Source organism: Dasypus novemcinctus, chromosome 11 (assembly GCF_030445035.2).
Source record: "Dasypus novemcinctus isolate mDasNov1 chromosome 11, mDasNov1.1.hap2, whole genome shotgun sequence".
Lineage (NCBI taxonomy): Eukaryota > Metazoa > Chordata > Mammalia > Cingulata > Dasypodidae > Dasypus > Dasypus novemcinctus.
The window spans coordinates 83,857,671-83,874,359 of record NC_080683.1 but is presented as its reverse complement, the minus strand read 5'-3'; the positions used below and the strand labels follow the sequence as shown (position 1 = coordinate 83,874,359).

Sequence of the window (16,689 nt, the reverse complement as noted above, 5' to 3'; positions counted from 1 at the left end):
TCTTACTTGCCTTGCACATCTTTCACTTTGCAGAAGGTATGTACTTGCTTCTGCAAAGAATCGTTTGGCTTGTTTTCACAATAAAAGTTACTACCCTCTATCTGCTTGGGCAGGCCACAAACTTTGTCAGTCCTTAATTCTTTTCTTTCTTTTATTTCCCCATTCCCCCATTCCTCATACCCTTTCAATTCATCAACAAGTTCTGCCACCTCTACCTCTAAAAGTATATCTTAAATTGTCTGCTTTCTTCTTCCACAGGTACTACCTGAACCCAGGCCATCATCGTCTATCTGTCCTAATTGGTGTCCTTCCTTCTGTTTCTTCTCCGCTACAATCCATTTTCCATATGGTGGCTGGAGTAAATTTTTAAACACAAAACAAAGTTTACCATTCTTGTCTGCCACTCAGAACCCTTCATGTGTTCCTGTTGCACCTAGAATAAAATCCAAACCCATTTCCAGGGTCTCCTCTTCAAACTGAATGTGATCTGGCCCACACGTGCCTTTCTAAACTCATCACACCTGTTCTCCCCTTGCCCACAATGCTGTAGCCACTCCGGCCTTCTTTCTGTTCCTCTCAAATACTAAACTCACTAGCATGGCACCTTCTCAAGGCTCTTGTGCTTGTTCTTCCCACTGTCTTTGCCAGCTTCTTGTCACCTTGTTTTTAGCTCAAAGGTTACCCGCTCAATGAGAATGCTCATGATCCCCCAGGCAAATGCACCCTTCCCACCATTCTTCTGTATCATTTTTTGTTCATTAATAATCCCTTACACTATTTAAATTAGCTTTTTTCATTTATTCCTTTATATGTTTATCTCCCCTCATTAGACAGTAAGCTGCATGAGAACAAGGATCTTGTTTATCTTGTTCACCACTGTATCACCAGCATCTAGGAAAGTAGGTGCTCAAAAATATTTGTTGATTAAAGTACATTAAATTCAATATTAGCATTTCGCAGAGTGTGTTCCTTAAAATACAAGTCCTATGAAATAATCTGCGCATAAAAAGGGCTGTGGATCAAATAAGATTGGGAAATACTACATACCATGTCCTTTTCATGGTGCTTCATTATGTACACAAATATGTGTTAAAGGTTCTGAAACTGCATTTCCCAAAACTTGACAGTAGAACCTTTGTTCTTTGCATAATACTAAATAATGTTTCACAGAAGTAATGTTTTATGAAACACACTTAAGAGAATGCTAGTGTAAGCAGGCAACTTGTGCTGGCACCTCTCCTGGACATGAGCTTTCATTTACTTTTCTTAATGCCATCATTCATCAAGGAGTTACTCACTGCCTCCCAGTGCTAGTACTGTGGTAGGAGTAAGGGATTTTTAAAAAAATGAATAAGGCACAATCCATGCCCTTAAAGTACCCACTGTCTATAATCCAGTGATTACAATAAAGGTATGTACAGTGTGAAGAGGGTAAGCCTAATTGCATCAGGGATGTTGGAATTCTTAGAATATTGTCCCTCCTCAGATATTTACAGTAATAGATATTTACAGCAGTTTATATAAAAATAAGTTTAGATAACTAAGCTTGAGCTAAAATATAATACTTTTGATTTATCTAGCCAAACGTCTCAAGTCCAGTACCAGCTTTGCGAACATTCAAGAAAATTCAAACTGAAACCTCTAAAATGCGGAATTGACCTTCTATGCGTGGATGAATGGCAGAAGACACAACTTGTTCAGAAAGAAGATAAACTGATTTGACAAGTCAAGTTCTTAAGAAATGAAAGGACTTCACATTTATTTTTAAATAAGAATTTTCAATTTTTCTTTCCTTTTCCGCCCCTTTTTTAAGTGTTTGGGTATTTTTAATTCCCAGGCATAGCAGTGTTGTCTATTTTAAAGGGTATTTGTTACAGTAACACAAAAGGCAAGAACAATCTTTATTTTGTAGGCATTTTATTACTATTTGAGACTTCTAGTATCTCCTTATTAACGTAAGTATCTCGAATAGCAAAGTTTTTGAAAACTGACATATAAAAAATAATCAGTAACAGCAAAAATTATGAGAAGGAAATATATTGCCAAAAGGTAGCAGGTTCCAAAGATTAATTTAAATGACTCCACATTGCAGTATTATTGTTACATATGTATTTAATATGTCACAAATTGCATATAATATATAATTCAATCTCTAGTTTGACTAAAGTCATTTTTGAAGCCACTAATTATAAACTTCCCTAACAATTTTTAGAAGTGGTAAGGCACATTACATTTATCTTTGTAAAAAGATTTATGGTAACTGGTTTCTTACTTGACTTTTATAAATAGTATTTTACACTTTTTTTTTGCCTTTATTTCATAAGTAATTTGAAATCACTGGACTGCTTTGTAATATTCAGGGCAAGATGGATTTTTTTTTTTTATACCAGGGATTTGCATTGTAAATTACATTAAGTTATTTGGCATTTTATAAGTTATTACTACTTTAAATAAAATGTAGCATTATCATATTGTATTTAAATTGTGATTTTCCTTAATGGAGATTTTCTCACAGAATATATGGAGATTTTTGGAGAGGAAGAAAAAGAAGAGTAAATAAAACTGAAAGCTCAGAAAATAGACATTTACCTGTAGGAATGCTTATCTCACAATAAGACTGTTAAGTGATTCATATTGGGGTCATGAATCAGAATGAGAGTCTGGTACAGAAAGCAATTAGATTAAGATGATGATTATTTTTCTAAATTATTTAAATCAGATAAAAGTGATATGGTGGAAATGAAATCGGTTTCCCTCTGCTTTTTCAGAAAACATTCTATTTTGGAATGCTTGGTTTAACCTTTAAAAAAAGCTTAGTTTCAGAATTGTTCTGTTTTTTTCCCCTCAGGTTTTTAGAATTGAGAAATCCATTTTTTAATTCTTTCTTGCTTTCTTGGTGAAAATAGGCTGTGATTTAAATGCTGAGCATGTGAATTCTGTTCTATATAAAACAAGAGTTTGGTTTAAATGGTACTAGAATTTGAGTCCCTGCATATACTGTAAAATGCTCTACAGAGAGACAAGATGTTTTTATTTTTTATTTTTTTAATGTTTACCATATATGACAAGTGAAAGAGAAAGCTCAGCCTTGAATATGTAACAGGTAGTTTTTTGGTGGTCTGCTGTGATCCATTTAAAGTGTAGTGGAGTTTGTTCTGCTGTCACTTTTCATGCCGCTGATACTAATAGCACTGTGTTGATTTCAAGCATATGCTTGAGGGCCATTGAAAGCAATCTTTCATTAATGCAGATAAAACCAGTTTACATGTGCGGAGTTAGAAAATGACATTTGGTTCTGTAAGTAGTGACTTTTTGAGCTCCTTTCAATATTATGCATTTGTAAAAAACCATTGCTTTTAGATATGGTTGTTAATAAGCACTTTAAAAAGGAAAAGGCAGCCTTTACTATTTTTCTGGTTAGGTTAGAAGTAGCATCAGCAATGGATTTCAAATATAAGTATTAAGTGCTACACTAAAGTGTGTAAATATTTCCTTTTGTAGTCATATTGAAAAACTTTTGCATAGTTCTGAATTCTAAGGCACATAGCATATATGTGCATAAGACCATCTTTAGTTTTAGTTTTTTTTTTTTTTACATTTTAAAATAAAGTATCTTAAGGAAATTGCAATGCCGTATTTGATTTTTTTAAAAACATTTTTAAAACTTCAGATGTAATTTAACATTACATGTTACTTTTTCAGGTATTTAAATGCCTACTTTAAAAGTACCATCTGTCTTGTAATTTTGCTGCAAATAAAAGATGTACTTTTGGATTATTTATTGTTTGTTGGATTGGAGAGGTAAAAATCAAATATTTTAAAGTATAACTATAAATCAATAAATAACACTACAGTTCGGTTGCTTAATGTTACTACTAATGGGAACCAGTATTTTCTAATGTTTCATGGATGGGCTCTGCTTTTTACTCCAGTGTATTTCTTATAAAGCAAATGTTTCCCCATTGGAATATTGTTGTACTTGGGGTTGCATTCCTTACCAAAGACATGACATCAATATACATCATTAGCAATGAATTGTGAAAGGAAAAATATACTAGTAACCTCTATATTAATTTAAAGTATAAACTAACTATGCTCCAAATTTATACGTTTTCTGAGCTTGAAGAAACCTTACAAATATTGTGGTCATAGAATCCCAAAACTGGATTAGCTAGAGATGACCTAATCCAAACTTCTTTCCATTACCTGGATTGCTTCCAAAAACTATGTCACTTATTTCCCTATCTTTATAATTAAGATAGTAGAACATCATAGAACTCTCTATTTATGATTCAACTATTACGGGATATTCAATTTTTTAAAAAAGGCCTTTGTTGCTGAATTGAGTGCTTTTTTCCACCACGACTTAGCTTATCTTATAAAAATTCCATAAAATGATTATAATGATTATAAAAAGGACTTTGGCCTATGCTGAATCACTCATGTAACAGCACATAAAAATTACAACTCTATCAAGCTTTCTTTTTCTAAACTATTACATTGACTATGATAAATATTAGTCATACATATAATACATTTAATGACCAATACTTTTTGTCTCTCTTGGAATTGAAGAAGGCTTTTAAAGATAATTTGGCTGATCCATGCTTCTTAAAATATGGAGGTTTGCAATAGTGATATTTAAAAATTTATTTCCTCTATGATAAAGTATCTTTTAATTTAGTTTTTTAACTTTTTATTTTGAAATGTCAAATTTATAGGACATTGCAAAAATAGTACAAATCCCATATAAAGGACTCCATCATGCCTCCAAATCCACCATCTTAATATTTTGCTACCTTTGCTGTATCTTTTTCTTTTCCTCCCTTCCTCCCTTTTTCCTCCCTCCCTTCCTTCCCTTTTTTCCCCTCTCTTCCCACTGCCTTTTTGCCTCCTTGGTTTCTGTTCCAGTTTGCTAAAGTTGCTCAAGCAGACACCATAAAATGGATTGGCTTTAACTATGGGAACTTATTATCTTACAAGCTTAAAGTTTCAAGGCTGAGAAGAATGTCAAAATCAAGGCATCATCAGGTGATGCTCTCTCCCGGAGATTACCCAGCAACCCTGGACTCCTCTGTCACATGGCAAGGCACATGGCAGCATCTGATGGTCTCTCCCTTCTCTTCCAGGTTTTGTTATTTTATTTTATTATTTTATTTTTTATGGCTTTAGTAAGGGGATTGAGACCCACCCAGCACAAGGTGGGTCACAAATCTTTTCTTAAGATCCTCTTCATCAAAAGATTCTACTTACTATAATCCACACCCACAGGAATAGATTAACTATAAGAACATACTTTTCTGGGGTACGTACATGTTCAAACCATCACATTTTCCAGTGGGAAATTGGTGCTTAATCTTATTGTGGCTCCCTTGTATGTGGAATGTTGCTTCTCTCTTATGGCTTTCCAAATCCCTGGCTTTGGCATTTGACAGTTTGGTAATGCTGTGCAGTAAGGTTCTATATGGATTTATCCTGTTTGGGAGTTTGTTGAGCATCTTGGATTGTATGTTCATGACTTTAGTTAAGTGTGGGAAGTTGTCAGCCATTATTTCTTTGAATATTCTCTCTGTCCCTTTTTTACTTCTCCTGGAATTCCCACAATGTGTATATTGGTACATTCGATTGTGTCCCACAGGTTCCTCATGCTTTGTTCACTTTTCTACATTCTTTCCTCTTTCTGCTCCTCAGACAGAATGATTTCAATTGTTTTATCTTCAGGTTCAGTGTTTCTTCTACCAGATCGAAACTGTTTTTGAACCCCTCTAGGGAATTTTTAATTTTTATTACTGTAGTCTTTGGCTCTGTTTGCTTCCTTCTCACAATTTTCATCTATTTGTATTCTCTTTGTGTTCATCTATCATTTTCCTGATTTCCTTTAGTTCATTGTTTATATTTCCCTTTAGCTCTTTTGAGCATATTTAGGACCATTTAAAAAAAATTTTTGGAATGTCCCAGGTCTGATCCCCTCATTGATGGTTTTTAATACTGTAATCTTCTCTTTTGTCTGGGTCATCACGTTACTTTGTGTTTTTAGTTTTTTTGAAATCTGGGTATTTTGATATTTTAATATGTTATCACTGGAATTTAGACTTTGGGGCATGTATTCTTTAAGCTTGCATCTAGCTAGTGTTATGACAGAGCTTTCTTTGAATGCCAGGAGCTAACAAAAAAGATAAAAACAAAAAGAAAAGGAAGCACCTTTCCTAGTCTTTGCAGAGGGAATGTATAAGTGCTCCCCTTCAGGGCTTTTCCATAGGGTGAGTTTAGAGAATAGTTCCAGGACAAAGTGTAGGGGCCTCTTATCCTGGGCATGTGCATATGGCCCTAGGAATTCCTCCATTTACACATGCAAATGTCCCTTTTCATAGGAGAGTTTCCTCATGGTCCTGAGCTCTGTACTGTAAGTCCTATAGCCAGCAACCCCTTCCCCCAGGCAGCCACAACTTGTCACCCTCCCACACTGTTCTCTAGGCAAACTCTGTGATCTGTCTTCTACACACAGGGGAAGTTTTGGGATGGCAAGCCTACAATAAGTATCTTGGCTTTGTCCCTCAGGCTGTCACCAGCCAGATGGTGCCAGACATACATTCTGCCAGTATCTGCATAGGGTTTCCTTGCTCCCTCTGGAACAGGGAGCAGGATTCTGCACTGGGAGCCTGGGCCAACTCTGTGCCAAGCTGGTGAGGGGTGGGGGATGGGCCAGCCAGAGAAGCACAAGATCCTACTGGTTTTTTGTGTTTTTTTTTTTAAGATTTATTTTTTGTTTATTTTGCTTGCCCTCCTGCCCCACTCCCCCCTCCCCCCGCCCCCCAGTGTCTGCTCTCTTGTGTCTATTAGTTGTGTGTTCTTCTGTGCCCGCTTGCATTCTCAGCGGCACCGGCAATCTGTGTCTCTCTTTGTTGCACCATCTTGCTGCGTCAGCTCTCTGTGTGTGTGGCACCACTCCTAGGTGGGCTGTGTTTTTTTTTTTGCACAGGGCTGTTCTCCTTGCACTTCTTGCACATGGGGCTCCCCTATGTGGGGGACACCCCTGTGTGGCACGGCACTCCTTGCACGCGGCAGCACTACACTTGGGCTAGCTCACCACGCGAGTCAGGAGGCCCTGGGTTTGAACCCTGGACCTCCTATATGGTAGGCAGGCGATCTATCTGTTGAGCCATGTCTGGGTCCCTCTACTGGTTTTAAGTAGCCTTTTTCTTGATTTAGCACTCATCCTATTCCTGTAGTCCATTGTTGGTTTTTTTTTTGGAGTTTTGAGAATGATGTTTCTGCCCGTTTTTTCTGGTCATTCAACGTTTCTGTGGGTGGATGAAGCCCTGAAACTTCCCCACCATATTGATCAGGGCCCAGGTAGCTTATCTTAAAACTAAATATTGGAAAGTGGATGTGGCTCAACTGATAGAGCATCCGCCTACCATATGGAGGGTCAAGGATACTATACCCAGGGCCTCCTGATCTGCGTGGTGAGCTGCTCCATGCGCAGTGCTGCCATGCACAAAGAGTGCTGTGCCATGCAAGAGTGTCCCCTGCGTAGGGGAGCCCCATGTAGGGGAACCCCATGTGCAAGGAGTGTGCCCCGCAAGGAGAGCTGCCCCACGTGAAAAAAGCGCAGCCTGCCCAGGAATGGTGCCACACACACACACAGCTGACACAGCAAGATGACGCAACCCAAAAGAGACGCAGTTTCCCAGTCCTGCCTGATAATACAAGCCAATGCAGAAGAACACACAGCAAATGGACACAGAAAGCAGACAATGGAGGGGAAGGGGAGAGAAATTAAAAACCAAAAAAAACCCCAAAAACTAAATATTAACATCAGACAAAGCAGATCAAGGTAAAAAATATTAAAGTGAACTAAGATGGATATAGTCAAAACTACTCAGGTGAAATAAATGAACTAAGCATTTAACTTAACTAATTAAAGAACTATCCCAAGAATAGTGTATGAAAGAATTAAAGGAAACAACAAAACAAGAATTAGAGAAAAGGAACACATTAAAGCTGCTAAACAAATTGAAGAGCTAAATCTTTTTGGGATAAAAGATGAATAATTAGCTATCTTAGTGAATAAAAAAGATAGAAAACAAACATTTAAAAATAGGAATGACAAATGGAACATGGCCATCAATAACAAAACTAAGAATTATGAGAATGTTATGTACAACTGCTCATTAATAAATTTGAAAATATGTCCTGTATAGACATAAAATGATGTAACTTATGAAAATTAACTAAAAAAAAGAGATGAAACCTAAGTAGACTAACAAAAGGAGTGACATTAAAACTACATGGGAGGTCCGTGGTTCAAACCCTGGGCCTCCTTGACCCGTGTGGAGCTGGCCCATGCGCAGTGCTGATGCGCGCAAGGAGTGCTGTGCCACGCAGGGGTGTCCCCCGCATAGAGGAGCCCCACACACAAAGAGTGCGCCCCATAAGGAGAGCCGCCCAGCGCAAAAGAAAGTGCAGCCTGCCCAGGAATGGTGCCGCACACACGGAGAGCTGACACAAGATGATGCAATAATAACAAAAAAAGAAACACAGATTCCCATGCTGCTGACAACAACAGAAGCGGAAATAGACAAAGAGAACAGACAACCGCGGGGGGGGGGGGGGCGGAGGGAGGAAGGGGAGAAAAATCTTTTAAAATAAATAAAATAAAATGGATGTGGAATGCAAATAAACTAGAATAGCCAAAACAATTTTTAAAACAATGTTACCGTTGAGGAACAACCTTTGAGGAACATAAATGGCATAAGGTATAGATTTAAAAAGGAAGGAGGGAGGTAGTGAGGAAGAAGGGGGGAAAAGAGAGAGAGGAAGAGTGCCAATTACTAATAGTTTTACATGTTCAGGATGATTTTGATAACACTGATGAGCATAGAACAAAAGAGAGAACTATGGACAAATCTCACTAAAAATATGTAGGCAAAAATTCCAAATAGAATATTTGTGAACTCATTTCATCAGTATGTTAAAAGAATAGTAGAGGGTTTTTTATTTTTTGCTTTTTCCTTTCTAGGAATTGAAAGTAAGAAATCAGTGTAACTCAGGTGTTCTTAAGTTCAATAGCCTTGAAGGGTCAGCTGTCCCTACTTACCCCACTGGAACCCTGATTCTGCACAACTGCAGGATTGTGGGTCCCTGAGAAATACTTAGAAGTTAACAAATCGGCCTTAATTGTCCCCTGTCACCTGAGCTGCCATTCCCAGAAAGCTTTCTCCTCTCTGAAGGTTACTTCTGGTTACACCCATATTTCTGTGATATTGTTGCAGAAATTCTAAAGAAGACAACATAAATTTGTCAGTGCAAATAACAAAATACTTGCATCATTTAAAAAAATAGTCGGGATATAATATACAATGTATATGACAAAGAGTTAATAATCTTAACACATAAAAAATATTTTCAATGAATGAGAGAATTAATTTGTAAAATTTAAAGTAAAATAAAACTAGAGGTAAATAAATATCTCAGATAGAAAAGATAGTAAGGGAAAAGGCACGGAGAATTCTAAAACAGAAAGCCAGTGGAGATATGGAGAGATGTCCAAGCTCGCTATTCGTTAAAGAAATACAAATTACAGCTACACAGTGATGCCATATTCCATCTACTGAATAGGTAGATATTAATAAATAACTGTACACAATAGGCATGACAATAAGAAATGTTCATAATTTATGTGAGAGTGTAAATGGTATGAATTCTCTAAAAGGAAGTTTTAGTAACTATTTCTTTAAGATTAATTCTTCTAAGCACAATTGACAAGTATGGACTTAGAAAGACTTTTGCTGTGTTTAAGTTGGATTGAAGGCACCTTCTGTAAGACCCAGATCCAGTCCTACTCCTTCCATGACATCGTTTAGGGTTTTCTTCTGCCCTTGATTCTTCTCCCTATTTCTTAAGATAGCAGCATGTTGACTTAATTCTATGAGCCTCAATTTCTTTCCTCCCCTATTGATGTGGACTATGGGTGGGAGGCTCTTTGTCTCTTCGGAGATAACCTTAACCTAAGCTGTCTGTCCTGACTTGCCGGTGTGGGATGGCGAGAGGCTGCAGCCCTGCCCTTGGTAACCATGGCAACGACTCCAGTCCCAGGAAACAGTTTATCAATGCAAACTCTATAAACTTTAAATATTTAGGGAAAATGCAAACCAAATGTGCTAAAAGCTTATCTAGAATGTATGAAGTTCATGCTAAAAACTTACCTAGGAAGTAGAAGATATATGCTAATTCAAACCTATTGAGCACTGAAACAAAGGACGATTTAGCCCTTCCTCTGTATAAAAGGAACTCAAATTCTTGTTCAGGGCCCGGGTTTGCAACAGAAAGCTCCCGAGTCCAGCCAGCTGTCAATAAACCATTTTTCCTTCTCAAAATCATTCCTGAGTCTTGGCCTTTCTATACGCAAATAATTGAACCTCTCTCAAATTCTACACCACTATGAAACAGAATGCAATGCTACTTGCTTCACAAGATTATTGTGAAAATTACATGAGATTACATATATGAAGCAGCGCAGACAGTGCAATGCTCAACACCGGCTCTTTCTCCTTATGGGCTGCTTTCTGTGATTTGGCACTTGGTTTACACCCTCTCACCTTTGTCATGCATGGGATTTGTTACTCCTCCTCTCCCAACTAGATTATCATTCTCTCCAGTTAAGGGATTATGTCTCTTTTCCTCTTGGACTCCTAGTAAAAAGAATGATATTTAGAGTTGGGGTAGTACCAGTTTGTACTTGTTTGAGGGAAACGTGTATCTGGGATAAGGAAATATATTCCTCAATTGCATTGTGTTGTGTTGGAAGGTGTCTTTGTAGCTGATCCACATAAAAGGATGTTTGAGGCCTTGAGGAAAAGTACTATAGCTTTTCCTATGAAAAGCATCAGTGGTAAAAACATAAGTGTCTTAATGGAAAGAGAGTCATGCTACGTCACCACTCAGGAGCACTCCAGTTTAAGCACTGAAGATTCAAGGCTCAGCCGGCGCTGAGCATCATGGAATGCTGACCTTAAAACTAGCATCTTAAGTCGTACATAATACCTTTTCTGGGCAAGAGTCCCATCTGCTTAATCTCTGCTAAATGAGTGAATATTAGATCTGACTGTTGAAAAATACCAAGTTAAATCAGACAGTTAAAAAAAAAAACAACCAACGTGATGCCCATAATTGGTTTAATTTATCTTTCCTCTTCAATAATCTCACACATTACCTACTTATTTGCTATAATGAACATGCCATTCAGCTAAAATAAGATTAACTGCTTAAAACATGGCATTAAAGGCAAGAACTTTAATGCCGCTTTGTGTTTCATTGCAGGGTTCAGCAGTGAAACGATACGGTGGAGGTGTTTGTCCCTCTGTAATCAAGACGGTTTCACTTAGGATTAGTGCCCCCCAGCTGATTCTTCTGATGGAACCTCTGAAGCAGTAAATTTATGTGTCTGGTTACAGCCCGGCAGCAATAACCACATTCAGAATGATCCCTCTGGCCTCGTCAGCACTCAAATTGCACTCCTCTTTTTCAAGTCCCCCTCTGCTCCGATGGTGATGGTACTCTCGGCTACCTTGCAGACTGCCAGAAGAAAATGGAAAGGGGGCTTGAGTACGCATCTAGAAACTAGCTCTGTGCGGCCGCAGGGGAGATCAGAGTTCAGAAAGTTAACCCAAGTTCCCCTAAGTGAGTGGGCATTCACCTGCTCTCTGCATCAAGGTCAAATCCCACTTCTTCAATAGAACTCTTCCAGTCCCCAGCGTCACTCTTTTCTTTGAACTCTAATTAGGATTGTTTCTCTCTCCATGACTTACTGGCTGGTTATTGACTGATTTATGATCACTGTTCCATAATGGCTGCCACTGTCTTTTTGGGAAGACTGTGCGCTTTCAGAAGCCAGGGATTTACATCTGCATGGTCCTGGGCCACAGAACGTGCCCAGTATTTGCTCCTTGATGAAGGAAAGATCCTCAATGTACTGGGACCCATTATGACTCTACCGGGATCGTCGGGAGTCAGGAAGCAGCCTGGACTGAGCCCACAGGAGCCCCTTCCCTGACCCATCCCTTCTATGGAGCTTATTCCATTTCCTGCTTCCTAACATTTCGGCTCACAAAGAGAGTTAGTGGAGTGGCCAACAGATTTGTCCATTCACTCATTTATTCATCCATCCAGTGATGCATTTATTAAGCACCTACTGTGTGCCAACTCTTGCTTCTCAGGGCTCTGAGAACTGAATGAACCCTTTCTGACCATTTTGGCAAAAATGGGGGAAATGACTTTAAAAACCTCGAAGAAAACTCCTTTCTTCTCACACCCCACCCTTCGATTTCAACTTTTGAGCAGGTGCAAACTTCTGTGGGGCCCCCTTTCCCTTTGTGTTTATTTACTTCTTCCCATTCTTACCTCTCCTACTTAAGTCACTGTGATAGATGGGACTGCTCCTCCCCCGCCTCCCCGGCTGAGATAATAGCAGGCTATTGAATTTTCCTGCATGAAACTAGTTTGTCCAGGTCTCTGTTGCATAGGCTGGGCTTGCTAAATTGGATGAGTTCCTGGTGTGCTCCTCTGGATGGGGTTTAATTTGGGTCATCCGTCAGTGGAGGCAGGAGCGGGGAGATTGAGTTGTTTCTGCCCTGTCTGCCTAGGGAAATGGATTATTTAGCAAAACGAGGAGCCCTGCTTGGACTCCCACCCCCACCCCCACCCCCAGCTTCTACTCTTGAACCAGGCCTCAGCCCTTCCGGGGAAAAGCCTCAATTGCCTGTGGGATGACTGGAGGCTGGTTTGGGGTCTTGGAGGAGCTGCCACCCTCAGTGGGCCTCTTCAGAAGCCTGCCATCACCCTCTTGACAGCTGTGAATCTGATAGAGATACTTCCTACTCCCTTGCTTCATTTTCCTGCTAGAAATAGGGGCTGTACTAATAGTAGACCCGTTTTAGTTTGCTAAAGGCTGCCAAGCAATATACCAGAAATGGATTGACTTTTACCAGGGATTTATTCATTTAAAAGCTTACAATTTGGGAAGCAGACTTGGCCCAGTGGTTAGGGCGTCCGTCTACCACATGGGAGGTCTGTGGTTCAAACCCCGGGCCTCCTTGACCCTTGTGCAGCTGGCCCATGCGCAGTGCTGATGCGCGCAAGGAGTGCCCTGCCACACAGGGGTGTCCCCCGCGTAGGGGAGCCCCATGCGCAAGGAGTGCGCCCTGTAAGGAGAGCCGCCCAGCGCGAAAGAAAGTGCAGCCTGCCCAGGAATGGCGCCGCCCACATGGAGAGCTGACACAAGATGACGCAACAAAAAGAGACACAGATTCCCGTGCCACTGACAACAACAGAAGCAGACAAAGAAGATGATGCAGCAAATAGACACAGAGAATAGACAACCAGGGTGGAGGTGGGGGGAGGAGAAATAAATAAATAAATCTTTTTTTAAAAAAGCTTACAATTTTTAATCTTGCTGACTTATTATTGTGATTGTGATTGAAAGGGGTATAGTCTGTGGATGTAAATGTCAATGGAAAGGAGGCTAAAGGATAATCTAGAGACCGTAATATAGTGATTTTGGTGGTGGATGAAGATTGTGGTTAATAATATAAATATAAGAATGTTCTTTTACAAAGTGTTAATATGGTGATTTGGGAAAATTACAACTAATGTAACTTATGGATGATAGTTAACAGTAATAGTGTAATATTTTTACGACAATAACAAAGATATATAAATTCTAAGGGACAAAAATAGGGGGGTATAAGGAAGTATGGGATTTTTCCTTTTGAAGTAATGAAAACACTCTAAAAATGACTGAGGTGATGGCAGCATAACTCTGTGATGAAAATGACAGCCACTGAGTGTACACATTGAATGGACAGTATAAGGCATGGGACTGTATAACACAGTAAATCTTGTGGAGGAAGATGAACTGTGGTTAGCAGGACAAATATGAGAAGTTCTCACATGATCTATTACAAATATATAATACTAATACAGGGTGTTAATAATTGGGTGGGTTGGGGAAGATAGTACGTTCACAACTTTTATTATATACTTATTGTTTATGTATATTCATGTATGTATGATATATTTCAATAAAAATGTTTAAATGAAAAAAAACAAGCAAAGCTAATTCTGCCAATGTTCTCCTAAATATCTTTGATTTGTCCATAGTTTGCTAATAAATGTTTCTTAGATAACAATCTGTGTCAACATTTATACCATTCAGTTTACTAAGGACTCTTAGAAGCTTATTAAGTTTGAGGTATGGCAGAACGAGACACGGCGCAGCTTCCAGGCTTCTTTTGATTTAATACCATATCACTTCTGAAAGTCTGAAACCACTTTAGAATGCTTTCCTCTACTGTTGAAATGGTATAATTTTTTGAGTCAACTCTCATGAAGAGGAGTTGCAGAAAATACAGCAGTGTTTGCTACTTGCCCCCAATATCCACTCTATGTTTCTTCCATGGTTATAGAATCTCTAGCTGGACTCACGATTTCCCCAAATAAAGATTGTTTTCCAGCCTCCTTCACAGCTAGGATGGCCATCTGACTGAGTTGTGGCCCATGGGCTCACTAGTACAAGTGATAGTGGCAGCTGCCATGAGAGAACTAGTGTAGACCCTTTGTCCTTCTCCCCTCTCTCTATCCTGATAGTTCCAATATGTCTGTGATGGCTGGAGCGACATCTTAAAAGAAAAGGACGAGGGCAATGCCTGGTAGAAAAACAAGACTGATGGGGCCTGGGTCTTTGACCGCATGGAGCACCCTACTGGGCTGCCTGATGTGGGCTATGGGTGGGAGGCTGCTCATCTCTTCTGTAGATAATCTAAGCTGTATGTGTCCTGACCTGTGGGACAGTAAGAGGCTGCAGCCTTGCTCTTGGTGACCATGGCAACGACTCCAGTCCCAGGAAACAGTTTAGCAATGCAAACTCTATAAACTTTAAATAATCAGGGAAAATGCAAACCAAATGTGCTAAAAGCTTATCTAAAATGTATGAAGTCCATGCTAAAAGCTTACCTAGGATGTGGAAGATGTATGCTAATTCAAGCCTACTGAGCACTGAAAAAGAACAATTTAGTCCTTCCTCTGTATAAAAGGAACTCAAAAATCTTGTTCGGGGCTTGGGTTTGAAACAGAAAGTTCCGGAGTCTGGCCAGCCATCAATAAATCATTTTTTCCTTCTCAAAATCATTCCTGAGTCCTGGCCTTTCTATATGCAAATAATTGAACCTCTCTCATCTTCTACAATAGCCCACCTAAACTTTAAGTGAAAGAGGAATACATGCCTATCTTGTCTAAGCTACTATTGTTTTGGGTTTTGGGGCATGCCCAATTAAACCTAATCCAAACTGATTCAATATATTTCAAGTGGAGCAGATGAGACATGGAGGAATTCTGTTCTGCTCCAAGGGACAAGATAATGTGCTATCTCTCCCAGGAGAGGTTGGATGTGTTATATGGCCTAGTATGAAAAGACTGAAACATTAGACAGTTTCTTGCAGGTTGTAGGGGCAATGAGACTTCCTAAAAGTAACCTACACCACAGCTTTTGAAACCCCTTCTTTCTCTGCCAATGATCATTAATCTACCAGTGCAGATTCCTTGAGTACTAAGTGTCCATATTGTTGACATAATAATCTTCCGTAATATGTTTGTCTTTTAGTTTCACAAGTAAGAAACACTGACAATAGAGAGATGAAAACATTCTCACACAATTCAAAAATTGAAATATATTTAAAGATAAATAATTATGAAAAGATAAGCTCAAATTTATTGGCAGTCTTCTTTGTTTCAGGTACCGTCCTGGTTGGGATAAGTGCTTTGCACACATTATCGCATTTAACCCTAATAACAATCCTACGAGTTAAATAACATTTTTAGCCTCATTTTCTGGATGAAAAAACTGATGCTTCAAGAGCGAGCGATTAGGCATGTCCTGAATCACAATTAATAAGAACAGATCTGCCTAAATTCGAAGCACAAACTCTTAAATAATACTGATTGAAGTTGAAAGGAAAATATATTCTATTAATTCAAGATATATCTTAACTTCATTTTGAAAATGAGTGTCAATTGGTGTATCAGTCAGTTTTCCCCACAAGAAACAGAATTCACCCCAGGTAGTTCAATGAAGAGACTTTAGTAAAGGGACTACTTACAGAGGTTTGGACACAATTAAGGAAACAAACAAGGGATTGAGGCACCCAGATTCTGGCATCAGTGGGGAAGCGATTATTTCTCCCAGGGCTGAAGGGGAAAGGGAGAAAACAGTGTTACTGAAGCCGGGTGAGAACTGAAGCCACGAAAGATGGGCCATCTGCTGGGAGCCATAGCTACAGGGGTCACTGCCACCACCCTGCTAAACAGGAGGGGTCAGGAATAAAGACCCTGGCCCCTCCCCAGGCCCACCTTCTCATCTAGAGGGATCGGTCTCCTTGAGGGTGGAGCATGGCAGGGAGGAAAGGAGAATGGATCTGAGAGGCAAGTGGAGGAATTAGAACCAGTGCAGTTAGACTAAGCTGCAACAGCTCTGGAACCCAGCCGTCAGGCAGACCTTTCTAGAAAATGGACGCTCGTCACCTCTGAGGGAAAACCCTCACAGGACTGAGGGTTTTCATTGGTCAGAGTATGGAAATGAATAGATGATGGTCAAATAAGAAGCTACTTCAATGACCAAAACATATTTCTCACTTG

At 39.3% G+C, this 16,689-nt stretch overlaps 1 protein-coding gene across 3 annotated transcripts in view; it reads left to right on the top strand.

Annotated features, from left to right (window-relative positions):
* The window catches only part of OSTM1 (osteoclastogenesis associated transmembrane protein 1), a 52,476-nt gene extending 38,287 nt beyond the window's left edge, over window positions 1-14,189 (top strand). The window contains exons 6-8 of one of the 3 annotated variants that reach the window (XR_011650109.1): window positions 1,581-1,955; window positions 4,912-5,129; window positions 11,323-14,189. Coding sequence is in view for 1 of the 3 variants with exons in the window: in XM_004468421.4 (XP_004468478.1) it covers window positions 1,581-1,636 (56 nt within the window). In the remaining 2 variants the exon portion in view is untranslated. Of the gene's footprint in view, window positions 1-1,580; window positions 3,778-4,911; window positions 5,130-11,322 lie in introns of those variants that run through there. The other 2 variants (XR_011650108.1, XM_004468421.4) reach the window with 2 other exon arrangements.
* Window positions 14,190-16,689: the final 2,500 nt, after the last annotated feature.